Source organism: Apium graveolens, chromosome 3, assembly GCF_009905375.1.
Source record: "Apium graveolens cultivar Ventura chromosome 3, ASM990537v1, whole genome shotgun sequence".
In the NCBI taxonomy this organism is placed as follows: domain Eukaryota; kingdom Viridiplantae; phylum Streptophyta; class Magnoliopsida; order Apiales; family Apiaceae; genus Apium; species Apium graveolens.
Window position 1 is genome coordinate 19,409,532 of NC_133649.1, and position 26,232 is coordinate 19,435,763.

General features: G+C 31.6%; 3 protein-coding genes across 6 annotated transcripts; 1 reads left to right on the forward strand and 2 right to left on the reverse strand.

The window, feature by feature from the left end:
* Window positions 1–7,912: 7,912 nt before the first annotated feature.
* On the forward strand, window positions 7,913–20,053 carry LOC141711905 (uncharacterized). Of its 3 annotated transcripts, none has more exons than XM_074514609.1 (12): window positions 7,913–8,000; window positions 8,163–8,200; window positions 9,202–9,413; window positions 9,498–9,619; window positions 10,118–10,226; window positions 10,337–10,376; window positions 10,486–10,575; window positions 10,671–10,770; window positions 10,913–11,049; window positions 17,535–17,637; window positions 18,255–18,892; window positions 19,513–20,053. In XM_074514609.1, the coding sequence occupies exons 3-12, from the start codon at window positions 9,275–9,277 to the stop codon at window positions 19,775–19,777; spliced, it is 1,743 nt and encodes a 580-aa protein (XP_074370710.1). In that variant the 5' UTR covers window positions 7,913–8,000; window positions 8,163–8,200; window positions 9,202–9,274; the 3' UTR covers window positions 19,778–20,053. The 3 variants fall into 3 exon arrangements, with proteins under 3 accessions (XP_074370710.1, XP_074370709.1, XP_074370711.1); XM_074514610.1 differs by having other exon boundaries at window positions 7,988–8,006; XM_074514608.1 differs by having other exon boundaries at window positions 7,938–8,200.
* LOC141711203 (pectinesterase-like) lies at window positions 14,644–16,747 on the reverse strand. The gene is made up of 3 exons (XM_074513614.1): window positions 16,070–16,747; window positions 15,553–15,847; window positions 14,644–15,460 (listed from the first exon to the last, which is right to left on the reverse strand). The coding sequence occupies exons 1-3, from the start codon at window positions 16,745–16,747 to the stop codon at window positions 14,760–14,762; spliced, it is 1,674 nt and encodes a 557-aa protein (XP_074369715.1). The 3' UTR covers window positions 14,644–14,759.
* Window positions 20,054–20,186: 133 nt separating the features above from the next.
* On the reverse strand, window positions 20,187–22,285 carry LOC141711907 (putative glycosyltransferase At5g03795). 2 transcript variants are annotated; one of them, XR_012571480.1, is made up of 3 exons: window positions 21,256–22,285; window positions 20,464–21,050; window positions 20,187–20,366 (listed from the first exon to the last, which is right to left on the reverse strand). XR_012571480.1 is itself a non-coding variant. In XM_074514611.1 (2 exons), the coding sequence occupies exons 1-2, from the start codon at window positions 22,137–22,139 to the stop codon at window positions 20,564–20,566; spliced, it is 1,371 nt and encodes a 456-aa protein (XP_074370712.1). In that variant the 5' UTR covers window positions 22,140–22,285; the 3' UTR covers window positions 20,187–20,563. The 2 variants fall into 2 exon arrangements, 1 of the variants encoding a protein (XP_074370712.1); XM_074514611.1 differs by having other exon boundaries at window positions 20,187–21,050.
* Between the last annotated feature and the right edge of the window lie 3,947 nt (window positions 22,286–26,232).

Genomic DNA, 26,232 nt, shown 5'->3' on the forward strand with positions numbered 1-26,232 from the left:
TGCTGATCAAAAAAAATTCTTTTTAAAAACTTAGTTTTTTTAAAGTGAAAAATGAAAAATAAATCGATTTAATATATTATCGTAGTTTTAACAAATCTAGTGAGATCTCATTTCAAATTTCAAATATTCTTAAAATCGGGACAAATCCCAAAAATATTAATGCGTTACGAGTGAAGTTAGTAATTTTAATATAAATAATCAATTGACTTGATCCTATAAAACCTCAAACATATTAATTTATATTAACATAAGATATTAAAAAAATTCACATTATTGATAAGATATTCTTGCTGAACTTGTAATTTAAATTTACTAAACGTAAAATGTGACGATGTTTTTCGGCCGGGTCATGTAGTCAAATTTCGAGTATTTTTTGAACAATGAGCCAAGTTCTAAAATGCATTGACTCATTATAATTCGAACTTATTTAAATATGTAATACAAATATAGATTATTTATATATAAGCGATTCTATTTTCAATATTTTTTTAAAAATTGTATATGTACATTTTAATTATTTTTTATAATAAAAAATATGTTAAAAGCATATGAGATATATTTTCAAACTAAAAAATGATTAATAATTAAGATAATAATCCATTTATGTACAATGCCTAATTTTATATCTGAAATTCAATTCTCTAAAAGTAACTGTACAAATATTCAACTAACTATTTTTTTTTGCGGAATTCAAATAAGTATATATTTAAAGTTAAATAAAATATTCATTTAGCACACTTACATATTATGTGAATGATAAAAAGCACATGTGACAATATGTTGTAATGGTAAGAGATTGTATGTATAATTGAATGAAATAACTTGTATCGAGTCCGACAAACCATATTTTTTATATAAATATTAAAAACAAAAACAGAGTAATTTAATCTTTTCAATGAGACTTTTTAATCTCATAAAATTATACTCTTGTTCTCCTATTATATATATAAGAGATTAATAACTGGTTCATAAGTGAGAGCTCACTAGGAATTCATATTTCTAAAAGAGGGTACTTGATCCATAAATTTTAAAACAAAAGCAGTGCAAAAATATTTAAAAGATTTCAAAATAAAATAAAGTGTAAAAAGTTAACTTACCTAAAAGAGGGTAACTGATCCATAAATTTTAAAACAAAAGCAGTGCAAAAATATTTAAAAGATTTCAAAATAAAATAAAGTGTGAAAAATTAACTTACCATAGTTGAAAAATTACCAAATACACAATCCCCAAATATATGCTAGGAGATAAGCCTAAATTAAACAAATAAAAAACTTTATTATAAAACTACAAATAAGTAAAATAAAAATATGTAACAATCATGAAATTAACTCCAACAAATTAATAACATATATATGGTTAATAGAATATTAATTATACAATTACATTTAGGTCATGTAAATAACGTGACAAAAACATACGTCCATACACCTAAATATAATTCTTAACTTAACACAAAGAATTATATTTAACTTAACAAATTTAAATATTTATGACTACAATAATTAAATAACAACAATTATAACCACATTCTATTTTAAATTATGCTAAAAATGCAATACTCATTCTAAAAATAACAAACCCAAATAAAAGTATACGTATTCTTTTGTCAAAATAAACATTAGGATAAATACATTTATTTATATAAAATCAAATCAACAAGAAACTAAATATAATTATAAACCCCTTTTTTATACAAATAAATAATTTAAACAAGTATACAATTTAGTCATTCTTTTGCATATATTCAAACTAATAACATTAATTTTTTTAGAACAACAAAATAAAATATTTAAGTATTAACAATTTTAACTACTTATGTAAATAGGTTTTGTGAGTCCTAACACATTTATAGAATTTAACATCAATCATTGTAACATATTTACACAATTTAACATTATAACATGTTATATAACTAAATGTAAATCATGACAACTAACAATACATATTATATTATATATGTAAGTATTACAAAAGATATAGGCGGAAAAAAAGAAAAATGGAGACACCTATTGAGACAAGTACAATATCAATATCAATCAACACCTTAAAGTACTAAGTGCACATATGAGAGATATTTTAATAAGACAAGAAATAAAGAAAATAGAATAAAATAAGAGGTTTCTTGTTAAGAATAAACTATACAGAAATAAAAATCTATAATATACTATTATAAGCAGAACACCCTCTATTTGATAGTCAGTTGCTCGGTATAGTTGTTAGGTACGACAAATAACAACCGTCAGATCTAAAGTCAGAAAGATTAGGACCCCGTCAACAATTTATTATATTTAAAATTTTATATTCTTTATTTTAACAATTTCTACAAGTTTAGGACCCGAACAATATATTATATTTTATTATTTATCTTCAGTCAATTCTCAAATTATTATAAAATATATATTGTTATAACTTATTATATTTTTCAATTTATTTTTCAACTATTGAAAATTATATTATAAAATATATTATTAAAAATTATCGAATGTTAAAAGCAATCCGTGCATCGCACATGTTAAGAGGCTAGTATAAGTGAAGCAAAGTATTTATAGTTATATACATACGTTTAACGTGCTCTCAGTTAACTGACCACTATTTTAAAATGATGTCTATCTTCACTAACAACAGTTTTTGATTGAAGATACTTAAATAAATATATTTGGCAAGCAATTGCACAAATTTTAAAATTCTAGTCATAAAATAATTATACATTAAATTAAAATTATGCACACATCAATTAAAACAATTTTTTTAACCTTACGGAATATTTTAGATAACTAGAATATAAATATTTTAAATATAAAAACAATACATGCCATTATGTTATATAACTAATATATATATATAATAAAATATTATTTTTTTATCTAACTACATAATTAAAATCCTAAAAGTGTATATAAATTTAATTACAAAAATCATGGTTATTACTTATTACAAGCAAGTTGCAACAATTGTTATTCAGCGGCGTTTTGTAAACCACACTCAAAGTCCACAAAGAAAAAAAGGTACCTTTCATTTCACAATAATAAATTTTTAATTTAAAAATGTAAAATATTTATTACATATTATTGGAGAAAAAATATATAAATAATTGTTGTTGATGAATTTTATATTTTAGTATGTTCGAATTACTTTTTACTGTCTGGGGCCGAAAGTGAAAAAATGTTTAATTTTTGTTTTCTTAATTTCAGTTACAATTACATAATTTTAAACAATTTAATTATCAGAAAGAGATGGTCCAGTTGTTAGGGGTCAGTGATCAGGGTCCTCCTATGTTGAATAAGCAGTTCGCCAGTACCAAGCAATTTATGGAAAGCGAAAACCTTTTCTCAAAATTCTACATTTCTGTGCTAATTTTGTTGGCTTCTCTTTTGACCCAAGAATATAAACATTCTTGGTTTTATAGGAACAGAACAGAATCATTTAAATCGGTTTGATTTTTTATTATTTAAATTTTAATTTTGAATCAATTTTATTGGATCAGTTTTGTCCAATTTTTCTCGATTTCAATTTTAATTCGGTTTTTTCTCATCACACTGTCATAAGCACGATCTCGGGCCAGTAACAACAGGACCCAACTCGTTTATACTCTTTTGTCCAATTTAGTTCTATACAAATACAATGAGTACGGAAATTAAGAAAAAATATAATTTATTATTAAAAAGAAATTGGATAAAATGATAAGATCAATTAATATTTAATATGTAAAGTGGGTGTAGTGGGGAAAATTTTAATTATAATTAATTTTTATATTATTAAATTTTATTAATTCCAATAATTTTTCAAACATATAAAATTAAATAATATATCTAAGAAAATAAAAGGTATAGAAATGAACGGACGGAATACTTTTATGACAGGGCAAGATTGGGCAGTTGATATTGGGGCCTACCCCCTCACGTTTCTTCTACCGGTCCATTCATAAAGTAGGAATTTGGGTCATTCGAGGCCAAAATGAAAAAATTACAAAAATGATTAATTTTTTGAAAAATTTAATCAAAATAGTTATTTTGAAAAAATGACCAATTTTAGGTAATTAAATATTTTACTGTCAATTAGGTATTTCAATTTATATAATTGGGTATTACAATTTGTATAATTAGATATTCCAATTTGTATAAGACACTATATTGACAATTGAGTATTTCATGGGATATTTCACTAATAGTTATGTATCTCATATAAAGTGCTCTGGTGAAGCATGCTTCAGGTCTAGCATCCCAAGAGTTCGGTTGTTCGCCGATTCAAGTGGTACTTCACTAACGGTTGGATATTATATCCGTTAAAATTGGCCAACTTTTCATAAATTAGTCATTTTTATTAATTTTATATAAAAGTAAGTTAAAATTGTCCTTCACGGGGCCAAAATTTGGCATGTAATATGCGTGAGTATATTTCTTTATATACAAGATTACTGATTTATCACCAACAAGGTGTGAATGTGAATGTTGTGGATGAACGGTGTAATCGAGTCGAGCGAACCTGCCAATGCTGGTTCGACTCGAATTCAATTAAAATTGTTTGGGTTCATGCTCGAGTTGAATAAAGTCTTCATTTTTAAGTTCGTAGTTTGGCTTACAAAAAGTTTGTCATGCTCAAATTCGACTCGAAAACTCAATTCGATTTTATCAAATATTGATAAAAATATGAAATATGGTCAGTTCGGCTCAAGTTTGATTATATATATATATATATAATAAAAATAGTAATTGTTCGATAAGGCTCGTGAGCCTTACGATCCGAGCAATTTGAAACTCGAGTTCGACTCGGTAAAAAATTGAATATCTCAAGTTTGAACTCGACTCGGTAAAAAATTCGAATAGTTCGAGTTCGAGCCCAGCTCGATTATTACCGAACCGAATTTAAATATTTTGTGAGTGAAGCTTCACTACCTCGCGTATAATTTGACTCATTTACATCTCAAGGTTGAACTAGTATCTTTCTTGCGGGGTATCACAAGTCGACTTCTAGTATGTGCTTGTATGATTAATTATTAAACAAAAAAAAGTACTGATTTATCGTAACAATTCTTTTAGGAAAATATATTCGTACGTGGACTAATATTTGCTTACCAAAAACATAAGTTTGAGTCTATTTGTTTTAATATAACATATATTAATATTAAATGATTTTTTTTTAAAAAGTAAAAGAGGTGGTGGGCATTAGAAATGTTTAAAAAAAATACGAAACCCGATATGAAAAAAGTCAGGTCCGGTTCGGCCCAGTCCGCGGGGCTTAAATGAGCCTCCTTTTATCTCAAAATTCTGAAAGTCGGAAAATTCGGATAAAAGTCTGGATTTAACAAAGGCCGGATAAAAGTTTGGATCTAAAACCCGAGTTTTTGAAAAGCCCGATTAAAAAACATAACTTTTTATAAAAAAAAATGAAAATATACGATACTTTTTATAATTTTTAAAAAATTATATTATATTATTAGAAGTAATTAAGATATAAATGATTATTTGTCAATTTATTTCGTTAAAATTTTCTGTTTTTTTCTTCAAATTAAAAGGTATTAAATATAATTAATAAATTAGTTGTAACTGTAATCGAATTTTATTATTATAAATTACAAATGATGTCCTATTTAAATTTATAATTTTATATTATATAGTTTGTGACTATACAAAATGTATGAATTAGACATGGTAGTGTATCAAAAAGGTATAGTGCATACTGCATACAAGATGATAGCAACTAACAAGTTTGTGTGTGACACTTGTGTTTGACATTAACTAGCGACATTAACTAGCTGATCATACCAGATTTTGGACAATTGTTGTACATAATTATGTTATTATAATTATTTATTATATTAAAAAATAATTATTTATTATAGCGTCTAAACTAATCTATCTAATATATTAAGATATTATTTTCTCCAATATTAAAAATACTTATAGTTCGAGTTATAAGATATAAAAATATTATTTAATATATAAATAAAAAGTTTAGATAAAATTCAATAGGGTCCGATTTGACCCGGTCCGCAGACGTAAAACGGTCCTTATTTTTAGGAAGCCTGGGTCGGCCAACCCGATTTTTTTAAAAAATTCGACCCGATCCTTTTCTTAAAAAACTGGGTGTTTTAGAGGTCGGATCACTGGTGTAGAATTAATTGAATGAGTCAACCTGCACCTGTACCTGCTGGCCAGTGTTGGACTTGGGTACCGTGGGTAGCCCACTTATTTCTCTACATTCCGCATGACAACTACCGCTAATGCTCTTCTGGCGCCTCTATGCAAATGGTGCAAATCCTTTAATTTTATTTCAGTTTAATTTTAATATGAGTAAAAGTTCATAAAATTAATTTTAAAAAAATTATCTAAAATTATTAATATTTTGCATATAAAAATTAAATCATATTTTTATAATAATAAAATTAACCTTCTATATTTTCAAAAATAGCCTTAACTTTGTATTAAAAACTCACTTAACTTTAAAAAATTATCTAAAATTAATTTTAATATATTTAAACCTTTTAAATATAAACTTTTTTACTAATCAATTATACACATCAACGTCAGGAGTGAACTGTTAATTTTTTTTTCAAAGGAACAAGAGTTCACTAGCTGCAATATTTTATTCACAAATAACGCACAAATAATAGAGAGAGGACGATTAAATTTTAATATAGACTTGCCAGATCTCACAGACCAATACAATTTGAAAAAAATTCAAATCTGGGTATTATGAACACTTATACACTATCGCTCCCCTCCATTTCAAAATAGGAGGAGCAATTCACTTTTAAATATTAAGGTGCAAATTGTGAAACATGAGGAGGATTCTAAAATTTATTTAAAATATTATATATGATGGGCAAATCTAAAACCCGTATAGTATAATATTTTTATAAAAAATAAAACATATTAAAAGATAAAATTATTTATTAATAGTAAGTTACAGAGTAACTAAGAAAACAACATGAAATATTATGGATGAAGATTAAAATATCCATCATTTGAAATGTAAATGTCTAAAATATTTATTTATGAAATATTCCGTTCAAAATACCCATAGAAAACGTATCTAAGAGATGCTGTTCAATTTTTCAAAAATAACAAATACCTATTCACATTTGTCTTGTAGTTAATACGAATTCCCTCATATATATATATATTTTATTATTTTTTTAGAGGAATACACATTGAAAATGCATATTTTTCGTTATTTAAAAAAAATTGAATACGTATGTGTAAAATGTGTGTTTATTCGGTACTTTGGGCGGAAATCATCAATTAGTATTTTAGGCAGTTGAAACTATAAATTAGTGTATTTTGGCCATTTTTTCAAATATTATTTTCAGAGTTAAAAAATACGGAAAAAATCAAATTAGCCTAACATATTTTTATCTCAGGACTTTGACTGTGGGAAAATTTTATTTTTCCAAGCTTCTTTTTTCTCTAAAAATAAAAGAAATATTTTTATAAATAACAATTTCTAAAACAAACAATGGTTAGTAGTAATAAAGAGGGTGAAGGACAAATTTAACCTATTTTTACACAAAATTGACAAAAATAACCAATTTCTGAAAAGTTGGTCAACTTTGACCGATGGGATACCCAACTGTAAGTGGAGTATCCACTTTATATAAGATACCCAACTGGCAGTGGAGTATCCCATATATAAAATACCCAACTACCAGTGGAGTATCTTATAAAAATTGGGATACCCAACTGACAGTGGAGTATTCAATCGGCCAAAATTGGCTACTTTTTTCAGAATGACTATTTTTGTTAAATTTTTTCAAAAATCAGCTATTTTTGTCATTTTTTCTAATAAAGAAAGAAATAAATAATTGGAATCCCTGAAAAGAAGAAGATTCTAAAAAGAGAGATTCGGACATAAAGGCTAAGCTGGAGATTAGGTTGTGCTAATAAGTACTATTTTGGACAGGTATGTCAACTCTGTAACTTTTGAGTACTTTGCTTCCTCCTTTTAGTATTAGCCCCCGTGTTTGTTTCTCCCAACAACATATCACAAAAAGTTATGATACGGTATCGGTATTAACGCACCCTGTCTGCTCATTCGTTTTGTTCAACAATTTTAAATTCTGTGCATATACATACATACATAACATCATTTTCCTCTTATTGAGATCTCTGCAACGACCCCTTCTCTCTTTTAATTCCATCTCTGCCTTTTCTTGACTACTCCAGGTTACCCAGCAGAGTCATGTTTAATTAGCTACAAAGTTGTAAGTCTCTTTTTTTTAAAGCTTAAAATCTTTGTTTAATTTGCATTCAACCTGTTTTATGTGATGATCAAGGTGTGGAGTAATTTAAAGTTGATTTGAATGATTTGTTTAAGCTTTAAATATGGGGTTTACTTTATTTTAATGTTGGTTCTGGCTTTAATATGTTAGCAGCTTTCTATGATGTGATAATTAAGCATTTGATTACCAATTACAAGTTTCCAAGTCTTTTTTGACACCCTTGTTGGATTTAATTTGTTCATATTGCCAGAATTTTATGTTGAATTTTTTCTTACTAATGTTTAGTGGATAATACCAAGTCCATCTTTAGTTCTTAGGATTCGAAAGGTTCAGTCTGCATTTGATGAATCTGGCATATATGGGAACGGGATGGACATATTTCCATCGGTGCATAAATAGCAAATGGTGATTCCTGTTAACACACACGTGCTCGCACACTTATATGAATTGGTATAAGAGTTTGTCTACATATTTCAACGAGTCTAATGGTTTATCACTTTGTCTGCTAAGTTCCAAGTTTAGACCGTTTTATGTGTTTGCACAGAAGCTAGTTGATATGATATGTCACAAATTGTTGTACCCTTTCGTATTAGAGGAGTTGATCTGTTGTGTATGCTTTTGCAAGCCCTTTTGATTCTTTGCAACAAGGCATGATACAGATGTACAAGCATAATTTTGTGCAGATGAGACTAGCAAATTGTTGATATGTAATTGAAGTTGTGTTTATGGTTCTAAAGCAATTATTGGCTATTTCTAATTATTTTTTGGTAAGAATCTATTATTTTTGCTGTGTACTCATTTTTGAGTCCAGAACAGTACTCTACCAATTTACTCTTTAGTTCCATGGCTTACAAATTTGGGTCATATATCCGTTTCTCACTTTCAGTAATGCTTGTATGAAATTTTATGACAAATTCTTTAGGTCTATGTTAACATGCACTATACCGAGAAGCCCCTAGGCTTAATGATTAATTTTCTCTCAGACTCTGTAAAGGTATACCCTTTAGCTCTAGGTTTTGCAAGAAAGGTTGTTTCTTCTTACTTGGAAATGCGTAAATGGAGGGGAAACACAACATCACGCAATACAGAGAGAGGCTAGACAAGGCACTTGCTTCTGATGACCTTACAGACGAGGAAAGACTCAAGTCACTTGTTAAAAATCAACTAATTTACTCATCAAGAAATGGACTTGAAGGTTAAATTCTCGAAACGGGTATACGCTGCTTTAAAGTGCCATTTTCCAACCATTTCATGCATTGATATGACTTCTGTTATGCAGCATATATTGATGATGTGGTGGATAAAAGAACCAAGGAAGTATCAAACTTTCTTGATATGTTGAGGAGTGCTTCTGTGGGCAATGGCGAAGCAAAAAGGAGCGAAACTCATGTTGATTGGAAAGTATGCTATCTTGTTTCCATGTATAAAACCTTAAAAGAGAACCACTAAGAACCAACAAATTGGAATTTGTTGAATCCTTACCTAAATAATATATAATTTGCTAAAGGTTCCAATACCCAAAATAAGGCATAGTTACTCAGTATCACTCTAATGATGTCACAATTCTCTTCAAGGGTTCACTCTTCTGAAAATAGGGTATTAATGCTTGTTTTATTTAATAATTCAACAAACTCAATTTGGTAAATCTCATCAATACTTTTGTTTATGAAAAAATTAAAAATGATTAGATCTTTTAAATTTAATGGGTGTTTGTTTTTAATTAAGGCTTTTGCTAAAACCTGATCGTATATATATATATATATACATTACTTCACCCATATTGACTGAGAGATTATTTGTTGCGTTGAAGTATAAGTGGCTTCATCACTGTCTCACATGCAGAAATTAGTGGTTGGAAGTTTTAAGTAAACTGAATGAAATCATTTTCTTTTTGAACAGCTTAAACAGGATACAAAAGAGTATCGTGTTATGTATCGGGAGGGACCAAAAGGCAGTCCCTATCATACACTGCTTGTTGAAGGCTATATAGACGGGCCGCTAGATATATGTAAGTCAATGAGCAATGAGCAATTTAATAACTTTTCTGGTCTTAAGTTATATTATAAATTTCTTTACGTAATTGTGATGATTCTTGAATTTAAATGCTGGGCTATGTAGGTTTATGCATTTCAATGGAATCAAACCTGTACAAAAAATGGTAACAACTGTTTTTATAGATTGTTATCACTTTTCCAAAGTTATAGAGGACAACAGCAGCCATTTGTCAGCCAATATTCATGAACATTTTTTATTCGTGCGTTTACCAGGTGGCCTCAGTCCATGTTTCCTCCTTTTAAAATTGTAACTACTGAATGTGTACAAAAAGTGGGAATCAGTGAGCAGATTTCTTATGTGAGGTATTGCCTTCTGGTGTTGGTTCGTACATATTTTTAAGAATTTGGGCACAACGCTGATTAATACTTACAAACTTCTCTGATTCTTTGGAAGAAAGGATGAAGGTTCCCTGGCCAGTGTCGGCAAGAGAGGCCCTAGTGCATTACTTTGTGTTGGAGTACTTTCAAGATGATATTGTTATCGTGCTACTTACCTCGGTAGTTACATTTTGGGTTAAAAAACTGAATTTACTTTTTTTTTGCTAAATAAAAACTGAATTAACTTAATTTCCCCTTCCCCGTCTATGTATGATGCAGCCTGATATACAATTCATGTATTCATTTTATTTTTTCTTTTCAGATCTCGGACTTGGAAAGCATCAAGATGAGTACTCATGGATTCGATAGAAATGGATTACCAGACACGGAGGCTGTAAGAGTTGATCTCGTGGGAGGTTTTGCTCTACAGAAAGTATCTGAGGGAAGAAGCTACTTCCGGTGAGTTCTTTCAAGTTAGTTTTTTGTATTTATAATGGAGAGCTCAGTAATAGGTGCATTCCTGGTTATTATTTCATAGGCCATATTGGTTTCTACTTATGCAGTGAAGGAATAAAGTCAAACCCATGTTTCCATTATAAGACAAAATTTCAAGCATAGCTGTGAATTGGGGACTGATGTGAACAATGACATTTTCTCCCATGAAAAAAAATCATTGGATACCTTATATGTATGAGTATATATAGTACAAAACCAACAACCAAGTATACCTTATGGGCCTATTTTACTTATAATAATAGTATAATACTAATTGATAAATCAATATAATTCATACTAAACTATAATAATAAGTTATCCCATTATTTTGGTTATTAAAAATAAAAATAAATAGTGTTATACCCCTATTAAACTACTAAATTGCTAAACTACTAGACATAGTTTCCCGTCACTCTCCCTGTTTCGCTAAACTACAACCATCATTGATCCTGCCAAACTACTATCATAACTTTTTAAAGTTATTTTATTATTTTTATTATAAATATATAATAATTACATATTTAAATTAAGATATTTAAGTTGTTATGTAATTGTATAAATGAATATATAAAAATATTTAAATATTAACGAAAATCCGTTCATCGCACTGGGTTTAAGTTAGTTTTTATTAAAAAGTGAAATACAATGATATTTTGATAACAATTTCGGTTCCACCTATTTTGATTTTCTCCGCACATTGTTATTTACGGTACAATTCAATTATATCTTTAATTCTATTTCCTTTACAATTATGAATTGTCTTTTAACTGTAAGTCTTTTATTATAATTCTAATGAGTTGTATAGTAACGTATTCATTAGAATCATGATATATTTTTATTTTACTTTCCTAAAATAAAATAACATTTATTAATAAGCGAAATTCTTTCTTTTAATAAAACTTCGATATCTAATTTGGTTTCACCTCTTATTTTTATTTCACTTCTAGATCCTGTCTCCTCTACGTTTCTATATTTTATTTTAATAAAATAATACAATTGTTAAAATCCTATTATAATTAAAAATTATTGTTGCATAAATAACGTAATTTTATAAAGTATATATGTGACATTCTTTATTTTAATTTTTGTGTTATTGTTTAATTATACTGCAATAAATAAAATATAATATAATAATTGTATTATAATTATTAATAAATTTAAATAAAAAAAAAAATTCGGCCTCGTACTAGGCACGACTATTATCTAGTTAATAATAATATAGAATATTAATTGAGAAAATGATCAAAATACCTCTTTCTCACACTATGCCCCTAATGCTCATAACCGAAATAATGGCCCTAATACTCGTGTAATCCCGTACACGCAACTCTGTATCATGGAGCTGGATACTGCAACATATATCACTTGCAATTTGCCTTTTGTTTTACTGTATATATTTATTTACCTGTTAAAGAAAACCTATTTATTTATTTTTGTCGTGATTTTAGCAGAGTAGTTTTAATCTAGGAAGTTATAACTTCACTGCCCCCAGAAACTGACATGGGAGAGAAGTAGTTTTATTTTAATATCAAATATTTAATATATTTTCTCTGAATCCAACTCCGTGCATCGTCTTTTTCGCCTCTATATATAAAAAACTACTCATAAGTTTGCATAAACTAGAAAGCATACATAGTTGTACAACACTACCCGTTACGGCATTGAGTGTAGTTCATCAAGTAGATACGTTGGACAATGTACCGTTTCTTAGCGGTACACGAACTTCCGTGTCCCAATTATGCTGCACACGATATCCCTTGACACACTAATGCTGCACCCAAGATTTCATATATGTTTTGTTGTTGTACACTAAATACCATGTCAGAGAGGTATTTTGGGTATTTTGGACCTCATTCTTTTAACATTAACATTGGTTATTCAAGGTCATCAGTCATCAGTCATCACCCATATTATTAAATATTATATAACAAAAAATTATTGCTCTCATTTTTTTTTACAAAATAGATAATACTAATTATAAATACTCCCCCGTCTCGGTATTTTTTGTCAAATTTAATTTTTGCACGCACTTTAAGGTACAAATAAAACATAGTTCCATATTTTTTTAAAAAAAACTCTTTTTTTGAATAAAAATTCAAATTTTATTCAGGAAAAAAAAATTAAGAAAAAATTTGTGCAACTATGTTTAATATGCACCTCAAAATGTGTGCCAAAAGTAAAATGAACAATAAAAATGGGACGAAGGGAGTATAATTTTCTCTCACGGTTTCAGTTTAACAAGGTGTATCATGTATGTGTTATTGTAGTTAATAGGATTTAAAAAGTTAAGTTTTTATACAACATTAATTTGTGTGTGATACAGAGTAATTTTGACTTTTAATATCGAATACAAATTAACTTTATTAGCATGGTTCTAAAAATCGAACAATTACCGATTAATCGGCCTATTAATCGGCAATGGGAGCAAAATTGCCGGAAAAAACATTTTTCGGTCAATTGGGATAAAATTGTGAAAAATCGGGTCCAACTCCGACAAAATTCAGATAAGTTTTTACATATCTTATGATTCTACGAAAAGCTTGCCGATAGACAAGCGATTTGGAAGAGCATAAGAGGAGAAATTGAAAATAAGAACAGACACCGAAGTAACCAAGGAAAAGAAAGAGGACACGTCCCAAAACCAATATTTTTAATCAGGAATAAGCGCACATAATCATGTACATTATGAGTTTGACGTATACCTATATGCCACATTATATACTAAAACATTGTATTATTTTTCATAAAAAGGATAATATACATAGTATAATTATAGACTCGTAAGAGCATCTCCAACCCACATGTGCTATATGGTATAGCTATTCTCTATAAAAACAGGCACTCCAACCATTAAGTCCCTCTCAGTATAATCACAGATATCCTGTTGAAACCATGGAGGGAAAGATAGATATCCTCTAAAACCCATCCAACTCATCTCCAGCTTTTTTCTCTGCCTCTTTCCTTCTCTTCAACTACAAATGTTTGCTTAATCTCCCATTTATTTTTATAATAATAATAAAATAGTGTTTTTAAAATATAGCTAATCATAATAGTTAAGACAATTGGAGTACAGGTTCCAAATTTTAGCTAATCAATAATTGATAATATTTTAGCTAACCATTCTAGCTATCTTTCTTGGAGATGCTCTAATATTCCTTTCGTATTGTGATTATAAATGAAGTTACAGAAGTTAAATTTGCATAAAATTATCTTTAAACTTTTTTATTAATATTTTTTAATTTCAATTAATATTTAATAATCATTTAGTTATATATAAATATTAAATGTTATTAAAATATATACGATTTTTGTTCTGATTAATCCCCGATTTACCGATTAATTCCTAATCCGTGCCTAAAGCGATTAGTTCCGATTACCGATTTTTATAACCATGGTTTTCAGACACTAAGTCACTAGTTTATTTAGTAATCTTGGATATATTCAAAGTCGCACACATATTGAGCATGCGACCTGTGACATGCTTGTTTGTTTGTTTGCGACTGTGCGATTGTGCATCGATCAATCTGCGTGTGCCTGACTGCATGATAGTGAAAGATGTGGCGTTGAAGCTCAGTTTATTTAGTAGATTAATTTCTGCACAGGCGTCATATCAAGAATGATACATGTACAGTACAGTGACTACGGAAAAACAAAAAAAAATAAATCTGATAAATTTAGATTTTCATCATTCCGGAGTCATATGGGATGCCGGCGACTGGGATCCATGCATCACCTTGGAAGAACCTTCCAGCAGTAAATTCAAGAATATCCTGCTGAGAAAGATTCTTCTGGATACCTTTCCATGTCACTCTTCCGGAGGTTTTAGATCCTGGTCCTCTATTCTGATACTCGACATAATAGCTTGTGTCCATACCAAAGGTACCTGTCCATGGTGACCATCCCTCTGGAACAATATTACTATCAATATATGATTGCATGATTATTGTCCTTGAGAATTCTTTCCATGGGCGGCCCAAGTAGGACTTAATTGGAGGCTGAGCTTGCATGAATGCTGGTTCTGCGGTGATTGAGCAGTTTTGAAGGATGATTCCACCGGTGGAACGATGGTCTTTCCTGCCTTGTGCTGTCACCATGCACCCTTGGTTATCCAGTGGCTTCCTCACAATCATTTTGCAGTTTTGGAATACGGCAGCAGCGTCACCAAAGATGAAGTCAATGGTGCCGGTGATTGTGCAATCACGATAGAATTGGCGGTAGGTGTGGGTGTATAGGGTATCTTGGTAACCATCCATTTGGCATCTGTAAAAGATAGCCCTGTCAGCAGACACACGAAGAGCCACAGCTTGATGTTTTGCAGCTCCTGCTGAGTTCTCGAAGCCTATGTCCTTGGCCATGAAACCATCACCATTCACAGCTGTACATGACATAAATTGAAAGTTCTTATAAGCCTGTGAATTGATGTACAATTATAAAAATTGGGATATGAATTGTCAGAAAGACACGTACCGACTGTTGCAGTTTTGTAGGTACCAACTCCATCTATGAAGTTCTTATCCCCGGTGATCTTGGTTTTGGTTGAACCTTCTCCAATCATGACAACATTGTCAACATGCCTTGGAACATCAACATACTCGTGGTAAACACCAGCCTTGACAAGGATAACAAAGGGGGCAACATTCTTACGTGGGACTGTCTTGAGGGCATCATTGATACTCTTAAATTGGCCAGAGCCATCTAGAGCGACTACAGCATTTGGTTTTGGATTAGCTTGAAGAAGGCTCCTTTGGTGTGCACCCGTCCACTCTGGAAGACTATCTTCGCTAAAAAGTCTGCGTGAACCAGGATCCTCACTTGGAGGTTGTTCCTGTCGAGGACCATAATCGTCATAAAATAGTCTGCGTGTTCCTCCTCCTGCTCCCCAACCAGGATCCTCACTTGGAGGTTGTTCCTGTGGAGGACCATATTCGTCATAAAATAGTTTGCGTTGCCCAATAGCTTTCAGCCACTCATAATCAGGATCAACATCGGACATCTTTTTCCTGGAAAGAAGTCTCCTTTGAAAGCCCGGAATATGCAAGGATGAAAGCATAGAATTGAGCTCCGTAACCATAGCAAGACCATTGCTGGAGACTTCAGAAGAAGTTTTCAACAAACTCTTCATTTTCTCCCCAGCATCACCAGTTGTGTTCTGGAAAGCATCAATGCAAGTCTCTTGATAATCAATCGCACCACTGAGCCATGTCTTGAGATCCGCAACATACTCGTCCATCTTACTAACTTCAAAACGAGCAAGCTTTTGCACAGATCTCTCAAGATCATTTACAGATGTTTTCAACAATTCCCTACACAATTCATATGCATGTTTAGTTCGCGAGTCCTTGGCAGCATCTTGAAGAGTTTTGGATTTGCTAATAACATCATTAATGTCGTTCATGGCTGCTTCAAAGCCAGTCTTGATGAGTTCTTTAGGATCAGTCGAGTTAGACGACGAAAGGCTCTGGACGCATGCATCCTTATAATCGGTTGGCTGGCAAACGGTCTTAATGGCTTTATTAGAAGTGGACACCTCGTTCGTGGAATTGCCGCCGCTAGCAACACCATGAACACTGTGTTTATATTCAGTAACAGCCACCGCAACCACCACCGCAACCAGCACTATCGAAGATAGTCCTATAACAGTCACCTTTTTGGACAATCCCATTTTTATAAATTTATCTTAACATATAAAATAGGAAAAAAAAACTCAACTGTCTCCAGTATGAGTTTTTACCAGAGCTTACAAGGGATATCTTTATTGGTTTGATACCCCTTAAGGGCTCTGGGTAAATTGCAAAACTTCTTTTATGCATGTATATATAGTGGGGAAAAAGCAGAGAGAACCTGACAAAACAAACCGTTAATACAGTTTGTTAGGAAATTTGGGGTGTAGCACGAATATTGGTGTGGTTATGGTCTAAAGGTTACAGTTGGATTCATCCATTTTTGGTAAATTTGACTCCAGGCTGTTTTATTAAACGTCAGCTGGTATGACAATTGCGTAGAACTGCTAATACTTTAGTTATATTCTATTTTGGTCTATTAATTTCAGCCATGTTTCTGATTTCTCTTATATTTTTCTAGCACCTCACTTTGACACATTTATCCAGATTTAGGTTTTTTTTAACCTTCTGTATATTTTAAAGTTAAGCCTATAACTTACAAAAATTTGGTATTCCAGGTTGGGGTATATAAATAATTTTATATTTAGCACATATTGGAGGGTGTAATATATCATTTTTGATGTTATATTACAAATTACAAATATACATCATATCACTTATAGTGTTATGAAACCTCACACGGCAGACACTCTTGATTGCGTCATTTTATGAACATAAATTGAAACATGATCCTAAAACAAGCATTAACTTGTTCAGCTTGTCTGCTGCCGTAACACTAACTTGTTCAGCTTGTCTACTGCCGTAACACTGATCTCCTCGACATTTCAGGACAATAGTTAACATGGATATAAAGGTGGACTTTGTTCCTCCAGCATTTATCAATTTTATCTCAAGGCAGCTCATAGGTAGCGGCTTCAGGCTCTATCAAAAGGTATCACCAATTTGTTGCTATATTTTATCTTAATACATTTAAGTGGTAGCAATTTGGCTTTATATTTGATTATTAGCACATTCACCACCTTTATCTGGTATTTTTATCAGTAATCATCATCACCTTCAGTTAGGGGAGAGCATGGGCCGGTTCGGCTCGGTTTTTTGATAAAACCGGAACCAAGGATCTCTGGTTTTAAAAATTGAAAACCGTAACTGTATTAAACCATCGGTTTGGTTTCGGTTTCAAGAATCTTGGTTCGTAACGGTTCGGTTTCGGTTACAAAACCGGATAAAATAAAATGAGAAAAAAATACAGCTTTTTAAACAAAAATGTACTTAATTAAAAATTATTATTACCTTCCAAGTTTCACAACACAACAAAGTTCAAATAAAAGAGAATATTGTGACAAGGAAGAAGTAGTTAAAAACTTTGGAGCGCCTATTAAGGGAATTTGCACCAGTATAAAAGCTAAACGATTGTTGACATGTTTCTAACAATTATTTTGTCCCAACTTGTCATACCAAACAATAAAAATGCTAACCGTATGATTAGGCAAATCATACATCTGTTATCTCAATAGTGTGTCTTAATTTCCCTTTATGGATTTTGTACAGGAAGTTGCTTCTGTCTCTAAGGGTGATGAAGATTTTGCCAAGGCCTTGAAAGATCCATTGTATGCTCAAATACGTGAAGCTCTGTATTCGGAAAATACGGTTAAGGAAGTACCGGAACCAATAGAACTCAATAGTGACACACATGTTCTACCTGCATATCATGCAGTAAAAACTTTACAGGCCGAGGGGGGAGATATGGATAGTGAGGTTCTTCCAAATGGCCATGCAATGGATTTTAGCCCAGATACTCCAGTAATCATGGATCAGAAAGTTAATGGTGAAATCCAAGAGATTGAGGAAGAAGAAATTGCACATAGTAGGTCCTTAAAAGTGGAAAGTAAAGAAACACGTAATTCTATATCTAATCAAGTTGTTAGAGAGAAAAAGGAAGTAGTTATTAGCTCTGAGGTTAATCAAGCTCTGGGCATACTGGAGAAGGCCATTTCTATGTTTCGTGAATTTGGACCTAGTCCTGAAAGTAGGTTCTGGACTGCAAATCTTGGTGAAAAGTTACTAAATTTAGAAAATAATGGGAGAGAACTAAAGCTTGCAGAAGATAACCAAGGTCATTTAGATGGTGGAGATTGTGAGGAGACGATCTCACATGAAGCAAACAGTTTGTGCAGTAATAGCTCCAGGTATCATCTTCATTAAATGTAATTTAACCAGAAAAAAATGTTTTGCCATGTGCTGCATGATACATCTCGGAAGAGAAAATTAGTTTTAATTAGAAGAAGATTGTTATAAATATTCCTTGTTTTGTTCTTGTTTTACATGTATAGGATGCTTTTACTTCACGTTATGGATTATATATAACCCTTAGTCTTAAGCACAGATCTTCCTAGTCGTAAGCACAGATCTTGAACAAAGAAGAAACTATTGCCTCTGCATGAATGATATATGATACTGTTTTCTTTATTGAAAGTGAAGGATAAGAGAAACTTTCTTTATTGAAAACAAATAAAAGAAACTTGAAAATAAGGAAAAGTTAAAAAATGAATATTCATTTTAGTGTACACGTTTAAAAGTTTGCATTTGAAATTTGTAAAGCTATCAACTTTTGTAGTTCAAAATTGATATATTTAAAAATTTGTAGCCACGACCTTTTCCTTTCCATTAATTTCTGTATATTTTATTCTAATTCGGTTAGAATCATGATACTGGGTTCAAGCTGAACTAATAATCCATTGCATTTTGTCAGCTAAAACTTGTGCAGTTGTATTCAAAGATGAGTCTAATACTTTCAATTTCTTTTCAGGCTTAGAACTTCAGCTTCAGCAAACATAGCAAATCGAGATACATCACCAGTATCACTGAAAGAAGATATTCGAAATCCAACTGAGGCTCCCCAAACAACTGTTTCATGTTCTCCAGGGGATCAAACGATAGAGGCAGCAGCTTTAGAGAAAATAAGTGACGGAGAAAAGACAATTCATGCTAAAACAAATGGCATTAATCAAAATAAGTTAAGGAATAAGTCTAAGAAAAGAAGGCAATGCTGCTGGTACCTTTTGTCTGGTTAGCAAATGGTTTGAGATGGTAGATTTAAATTAAACAGATAGAGTTTCCGCATGAACGCTAAATATTGTAAGATACATACACATGTATCTTGGACAATACCGGCATATATAAACGTCCACAACATACATGTTATACTTTGTGTAAATGAGATATGGTATTGGAGCCCAGAAATGATAGCTTCTGTGGAGTTTCGTCTCACTACAGTACAGTGACTAATAATGTTGTAAAACACCCTCAACTGTAGTTATATATAATTTCACCTTTGTTTCATATTTCTATATTATCATGTTTTATATTTCTATAGTATCGGATGAATGCTGTATAACTAGTATGAGCTGCTTAAGAAGATAGATATTGGGTGCAACACTAACAAGGTTTGTATTACTAACAAGGTTTGTATTTATAAAAGCAAAACGAGATTCTTAAAGAGTGTCTTTATATATAAGAGACTTCGAACTCGTACCCTTTGTCATGAGTGGAAGAGGAAGAAGATACAGATACATGTACATTGCCCATTACAATATCACTGAATCCTCGCAATGCTGACACACTAAACACTGGGCTCTCCCTTCAAGGATCTACAGATGTATTCTAAACAAAAATTTATATATATAACAAATAAGTCTTCATATATACTACTATTTGAAAGCATTGTCTTCTGAATTCCTAAATGTAGCTGCTGACTTACATTTGTGATGGTGCTGATGAAGTACAAGCACAGCTGCACCGGGAAGGCTTGACTTCAGAAATATCGGCTAGAACATGAGAACCAGAGGCTGACTGAGCAATTAACGAGGTAATCGTTGTAGGCCTCTCCTCAGCCATAATTGATATGCTGTCATGTAAAAGGAGTCGTAACTTCTTGGGGGTTCATGCCATCTGAAGTGTCTCCTAACTAACTTCAGATTCTGGTACATACTTCTGTAAGTTTCATCTGGTACTGACAACAATATCGTTTTTAAGGATGCAATGTCTACTTCATTGATGATGATTGAGAACTTACTCCAATCCAAAACATTAGCAAATGGTAGGTCGTAATAATTGGAAAACAGAACAGGAATGCACCCATAGTGTATAGCGTCACTGATTCTTGCAGTGTTTACTTCGTATCCTTTCAGGTGGAGGCAGTATTTGCTCCGCTTAAATCCTTCTTCAAAAGGAAAAGGTGCATTTCCGGAATATATATCCATGGAAGTATCATTGCTCCACAGAGCTACCAGTTTATGTCGAACACGCGAGTTTTGTATTCTCCCAGCAAAGAAAGCAAGTTTAGGCCTGCATTCAACAATCAATTGAGGTAACTACACGAGATTATAACGTACTTGAGTACTTCAACTTAAACAGTATCTCTCAGTAATTATAACTAAAAAAAACTTGTAAGTTAGAGATGTAAGTTGCCTAAACAGACACAGTCACACATGTAATGAAATTTAAACAGGACCAAAAGGTCCAAAACAAATAGAGAAACAAACACAAATACCTGGCATTTATAGATTTATGATCTGCTAATCGCCGAGGCCAAACCTGAGGCAATCCAATATCTTTATGTGCAACAAAAAATCTCTGAAAGTAAGTAGAAGAACAAGTCACCTGAATGGCATTGTTACTTAAACCCCTATGCTTAGACGCCGCCTCTCGCCCCACAGAATGACAGTAGGCATAAAAATGATCAGCCCCGCCAGAAGCATTCCAGTACTCAAACCCGCAACTAATTCTCTTGACATACTCCGCCACAAAATTCTCAATGGCCTCTTCAGAATGCAACCGAGGGTCATTCCGCATAGCATTAATCGAAAAAGGCATGAAGAAAAAATGTGCTAACTCAGGACTTGTGGTGATCAAAGAACTCTGCAAAAGAACTGCCTTGAAAGCGTGCTCACTATAATAATTCCCAATTTTAGAACTTGAAATTAAATTAAAGAGAGTTGAATTTGGGAATGGCACAAAGATTTTAGCAAATGGGGAACAAGTGTTGTAGGCTTCTGGATATACAAATATCTTTAAATTTTGTTGCATTTCTTGATAATCTGCAGCAAAAAGGTCCCAATCATGATAAGGACTGTTTAAGTTCTTGATATTTGATGGTGAAGTAGATGAATTTAAAGATTGTAGTTTCGGGGTTTTGTTTATGAGTATGGGATTTGAAACTCGAACTCGAACTCGAACTCGAACTTCAACCAGTTGCGTTAGCACTACTTTGGTGAGTAACAATGTAAGTAGTAGAAGAAGTAATGCAAACAACTTGCATATGTTTGTTTTTCTGGGTTTTGATTTTAGTGTTTGTGAAATGAGAAGTGGTGTGGTGCCGGCGGTTGAGTTGTTTTTCCGGCGGCCGGATAAATAAGGAGGTGCAGAGGAGTGCATAATAATGAGTAGATTGAGTTGCGCTGGTGTCACGTTGATGCATTAAAACAAAAAAAGAAAATAATAATAATTACTATAACGAGATAAGTTTGGATGAATTGATGGAGTCCCATAGTCCTAGTACAAGTGAAGGCGATTAGTACAAGGCTATAGTATAGAGGGAAAACTATCTATTCTAATTATTAATGAGCCGGGTTTTTTTTTGACGGGAAATGAATGAACAAATTAAAAAGTTGTTTTTGTATGTTGAAAGTTTTATAATGACGTCGTTTCTCCCGACTTTTGCTGGGGAGATTTATTTCTGTTATTTTATAAGATATTCTGTAATTTCTCTAAACTCACTTAATTCAAAAGTAATTCTTTTAATAATTGTTATATATTGTAATTTTTAAACAGAAATTCGATTGTTAATTTGAATAGATAATTCGATTGTTAACTTTTTTTTATATTCAAAATTTCCAGGGAGCTCTTGTATCTCGAGACATTCCTCGCATGTTTGAAATTATTTTTCGAGACGAGTAATATCGTAAGATCCCAACAAATTTAAATATTTTTGTTTGTTTTGTATTTCAAAGTGGCCGAAATCAATCTCATTTTCTTCACTCTAAAGGGACCGCTACGGGTACACTTGATCGGCACTTGAAAACTCAACACGGAATTTCAAAACAAAGTCACAAAAGTGGAGAGGCACGTGGAGAATCACCGCAACAAACACAAATTGGTGGTTTCGTGCAATGGTCTCCCGATGGAGGAATGTCTTTCCTTTATAGTGGAGATAGAATGATTGAATCTTTTGCTACTTATGTTACACAAGACGAGTTATCTTTCTCTCACGGTGAGAGTCCGAATTTAGAGCACATGATTAAAGAATCAATAAATCCGGCATTTAAAGAATTTCTAGGAATACGCTTAAACGTCACACATAAAAACAATATTATAGTCAACGAGCACAACTAAATGAATTTTTTCATGATTTTGATGGCATGGTTTCCTTAACTAGTGATTGTTTGAGTTCGAGTTGCAGTGAGCCCTTTATTTGTGTCACCGTTCATTGGATTGATTTCGATTATTTTTTACAAAAATGAATAATTGTCTTTGATGTTATGGACGAGTCACACACGGGTTATAACATAAAGACGAGAATTGTCAAAACTATAATGAATTTAATTTGCAACAGAAGGTATTTAATATTTCCTTAAATAATGTTTCGGCAAATGATAAAGCTATTTACTATATTACACAAGATATTATTACTACTTTAGACGGTGTTATCTTGCATATTAGATGTTGTGCACACATAATTAACTTATCGGCTCAAAAGGGTATTTCACAAATAACCGAATTTTTAGCACCTATTAGGAAAATAATTAAGTATTTACGTATAACACACACATTAAAGAGACAATATAAAAAATTATGTAAAGAAAATGGATTGATACCAAAAAATGGGGTATTGATTGTCCCACGAAATGGAGTTCAACTTATAAATTACTATGTGAGGCAATTAAATATAAGATAGTTATCACCGAGTTATATAATTCCGATCGAAGAAATCAAGTGGAGGATAGACTTATTACCGAAAATGGATGGGACTTGGAAATTAGGGTACGTGATTTGCTTGATTGTTATGCACGTGGTACTAAGATATTTTCTTACGTTTAAAAATCAAATGTACATCTTATTATTATTGAGTGTGTTAATATTATTACTACTTTAAAAGCCTATGAAAAAAATCTTTGTTTTGGTGCAATTATTGTTGATATGAAAACTAAGTGGATATAATCTTTTACCGAATTTCCTTTTATTTATGGTGTTGCATGTCTTATTGATCCCGGTGTTAGAAAGGAAGGTTTAAAAAACATGTTAGAACATTATTACTCGGTGTTAGGAGTTTCATATGATCACGTGCTTTATGTGCAAAATTGTTTAGACTTATTACACCGTCTTATAAATCTATATACTCATAAAACTCAAAATATTATACCACCCGAGACTGGTATTTCTAGTAGGTTTAATCCCACAATGCTTGGTATCCTAACTTAAAAACACATGTGTAAAATTTCCACTACATCATCTACACCTACAACTTCATTTAGCATGACTAGAGAGTTTATTTCCATATAACTACGAGGTGGATGAGGATTTTTCAACACTAACATGGTGGAAGAATCATAAGAACCAATTTCCGGTATTAGCTAAAATTGCAAGGGACATTTTAGTATTTCATGCCTCTACAATTGCTTCTGAGCCCGCTTTTAGTGTCGGTAAAAGAGTGTTGGACGAGAAGAGATCAAGTCTTGCACCGGATGTGGTCAAGATATGTGTTTGCAAAAAGGATTGGGATCAAACGACAAAGAGACAACAATGGAGTAAAAAAGATTACTCGGACGGCGAAGAAGATACTTGGATGACGATGGACATTTCATTGAAATCGGGCACGTCAGAGAAAGATCCACAATAACAAGAAGAATTTCAATTATTTTTGCCATCTATTTTTAGAATTTTCTATGTTTTGTATTTTATTTGAAATGTATACACGATTTATTCCGTTTTTTTAGAGAGGAGTCCTCTCAAATCAATTGTAATATTTTTTTATAATTAATAAAAATTATAGATGTACCGTCCTCTTTTTCTTATTTTAATACATATTAGTTTTTCAAATTCGGAAATATATTTCAACAAAAAAAATGAAGATCGGAAAAAAAGAAAAAGTAAATATAAAACATACATGTGTACAATTTGCATAAACGTGTACAAAAAAAACAAAAAAAACAAAACTAAAAAGTAAAAACATGTGTACAAAAATAAAAACAAAAAAAACAAAAGTAAAAGTAAAAAGTAAAAAAGAAAAAGTAATAACTCGGTTATTCGCGAGTTAACCGCCCGGAGTTCAATTTGCATACATGTGGTACAAAATAAAAAAAAAACAAAAGTTAAAAGTTTTATTCGTCTTTATTCATCTGTGAACAGCTTAATAGTTTTATTCGCCTGGATCACGGGTGTGAAGACTGAGAATTTTGTGACGTAATTAAGTGAATAAAGTGTGATTTACGTGTTGTGATTATAAATTATGTGATTAAGTGATGATTAATTGTCTTTATTGTATATTAGTATCTGAGAGCGTAGATAGAAGCGTTCCAATTTAAAGAGTCAGCTTAGGAGTAAAGTTGTGTTGTTGGACCGTCAGGTAGAACGGAACCCGTCATAAAAAGGGATTAAAGTATTTAAAATATGAAATATGTGTTATTATGTGAAATGAAATGTTTAAGTAAGGTATTGCGTTCTAGTAACGTGTCAGTTAGTAAAGGTATTTGAGAAGCGTAATTGAAATGCTAAGCGTCGAGCCGTCAGGCAGAACGTGACCCAGTACACGTAAAGAGTAATAAGAATAAAAAGGGAAAAAATTTATGATTGGACATGAGTTGTGATGTGTGAGTATATGTGCTTGCTTGTCTGTATCCATGATTACGTGATCTGTTAATATTTTTATGAATTTAAGGGAATTATTTGAGCACATTTTTATAAAATTATCTGAGTAAGGTAAAGGCATGGAATTTGTTTTGTTATCTTCGAAATAGTTCTAGAGACTTTCTAAAAATGATAGACGGATTTATTTTATGATCGTTGCATTTTAAAATGATTTTTATGTGTTAAAAGGCTATTTTCAGCATAAACTTGTGAAAATCATATAAAATCAACCGTACGCTCAAAAGTTTATTATAAGTAATGGCTGGAAAGCTAATTTTGAGATCTACGTCTTAAAATTGTCATTCGCAATAATTTTCAACTTTCTGAGAGAGATATATTTAATATTCAATTATTATTTTATGGGAGTAAAAAGAGAATGGAAATTAAGCAAAAAAGGGGGATTAGTAAGTTACTAAGATACCCCTGCCCTCTATTATATATAACTCATTTCTTTCCCCCCTTTCTTTCTTTTCTCTCCCGTGATACTCTTCTCTCCCTCTCTTTCTTTCTCACTCTTTCTCGGTCACACACTATCTCTCTCTCTCTCGGCTTTCCTCTCTCTCTCTCTCTCTCTCTCTCTCTCTCTCTCTCTCTCTCTCTCTCTCTCTCTCTCTCTCTCTCTCTC

What these genes read in the sequence shown, in the direction of transcription:
- LOC141711907 (XM_074514611.1), bottom strand. Translation starts at nt 22,139, where the DNA reads ATGCACTCCTCTGCACCTCCTTATTTATCCGGCCGCCGGAAAAACAAC. An exon ending in CATAAATCTATAAATGCCAG is followed by an intron (nt 21,051 to 21,255) that starts GTATTTGTGTTT and finishes TGTTGAATGCAG; the next exon opens with GCCTAAACTTGCTTTCTTTG.
- LOC141711203 (XM_074513614.1), bottom strand. Translation starts at nt 16,747, where the DNA reads ATGGGATTGTCCAAAAAGGTGACTGTTATAGGACTATCTTCGATAGTG. An exon ending in CCAGGAAAAAGATGTCCGAT is followed by an intron (nt 15,848 to 16,069) that starts GTTGATCCTGAT and finishes AGTCTTCCAGAG; the next exon opens with TGGACGGGTGCACACCAAAG. An exon ending in CTACAAAACTGCAACAGTCG is followed by an intron (nt 15,461 to 15,552) that starts GTACGTGTCTTT and finishes TGTCATGTACAG; the next exon opens with CTGTGAATGGTGATGGTTTC.
- LOC141711905 (XM_074514609.1), top strand. Translation starts at nt 9,275, where the DNA reads ATGGAGGGGAAACACAACATCACGCAATACAGAGAGAGGCTAGACAAG. An exon ending in TTATCGTGCTACTTACCTCG is followed by an intron (nt 10,771 to 10,912) that starts GTAGTTACATTT and finishes TTTTCTTTTCAG; the next exon opens with ATCTCGGACTTGGAAAGCAT. An exon ending in TTGTGCAGTAATAGCTCCAG is followed by an intron (nt 18,893 to 19,512) that starts GTATCATCTTCA and finishes ATTTCTTTTCAG; the next exon opens with GCTTAGAACTTCAGCTTCAG.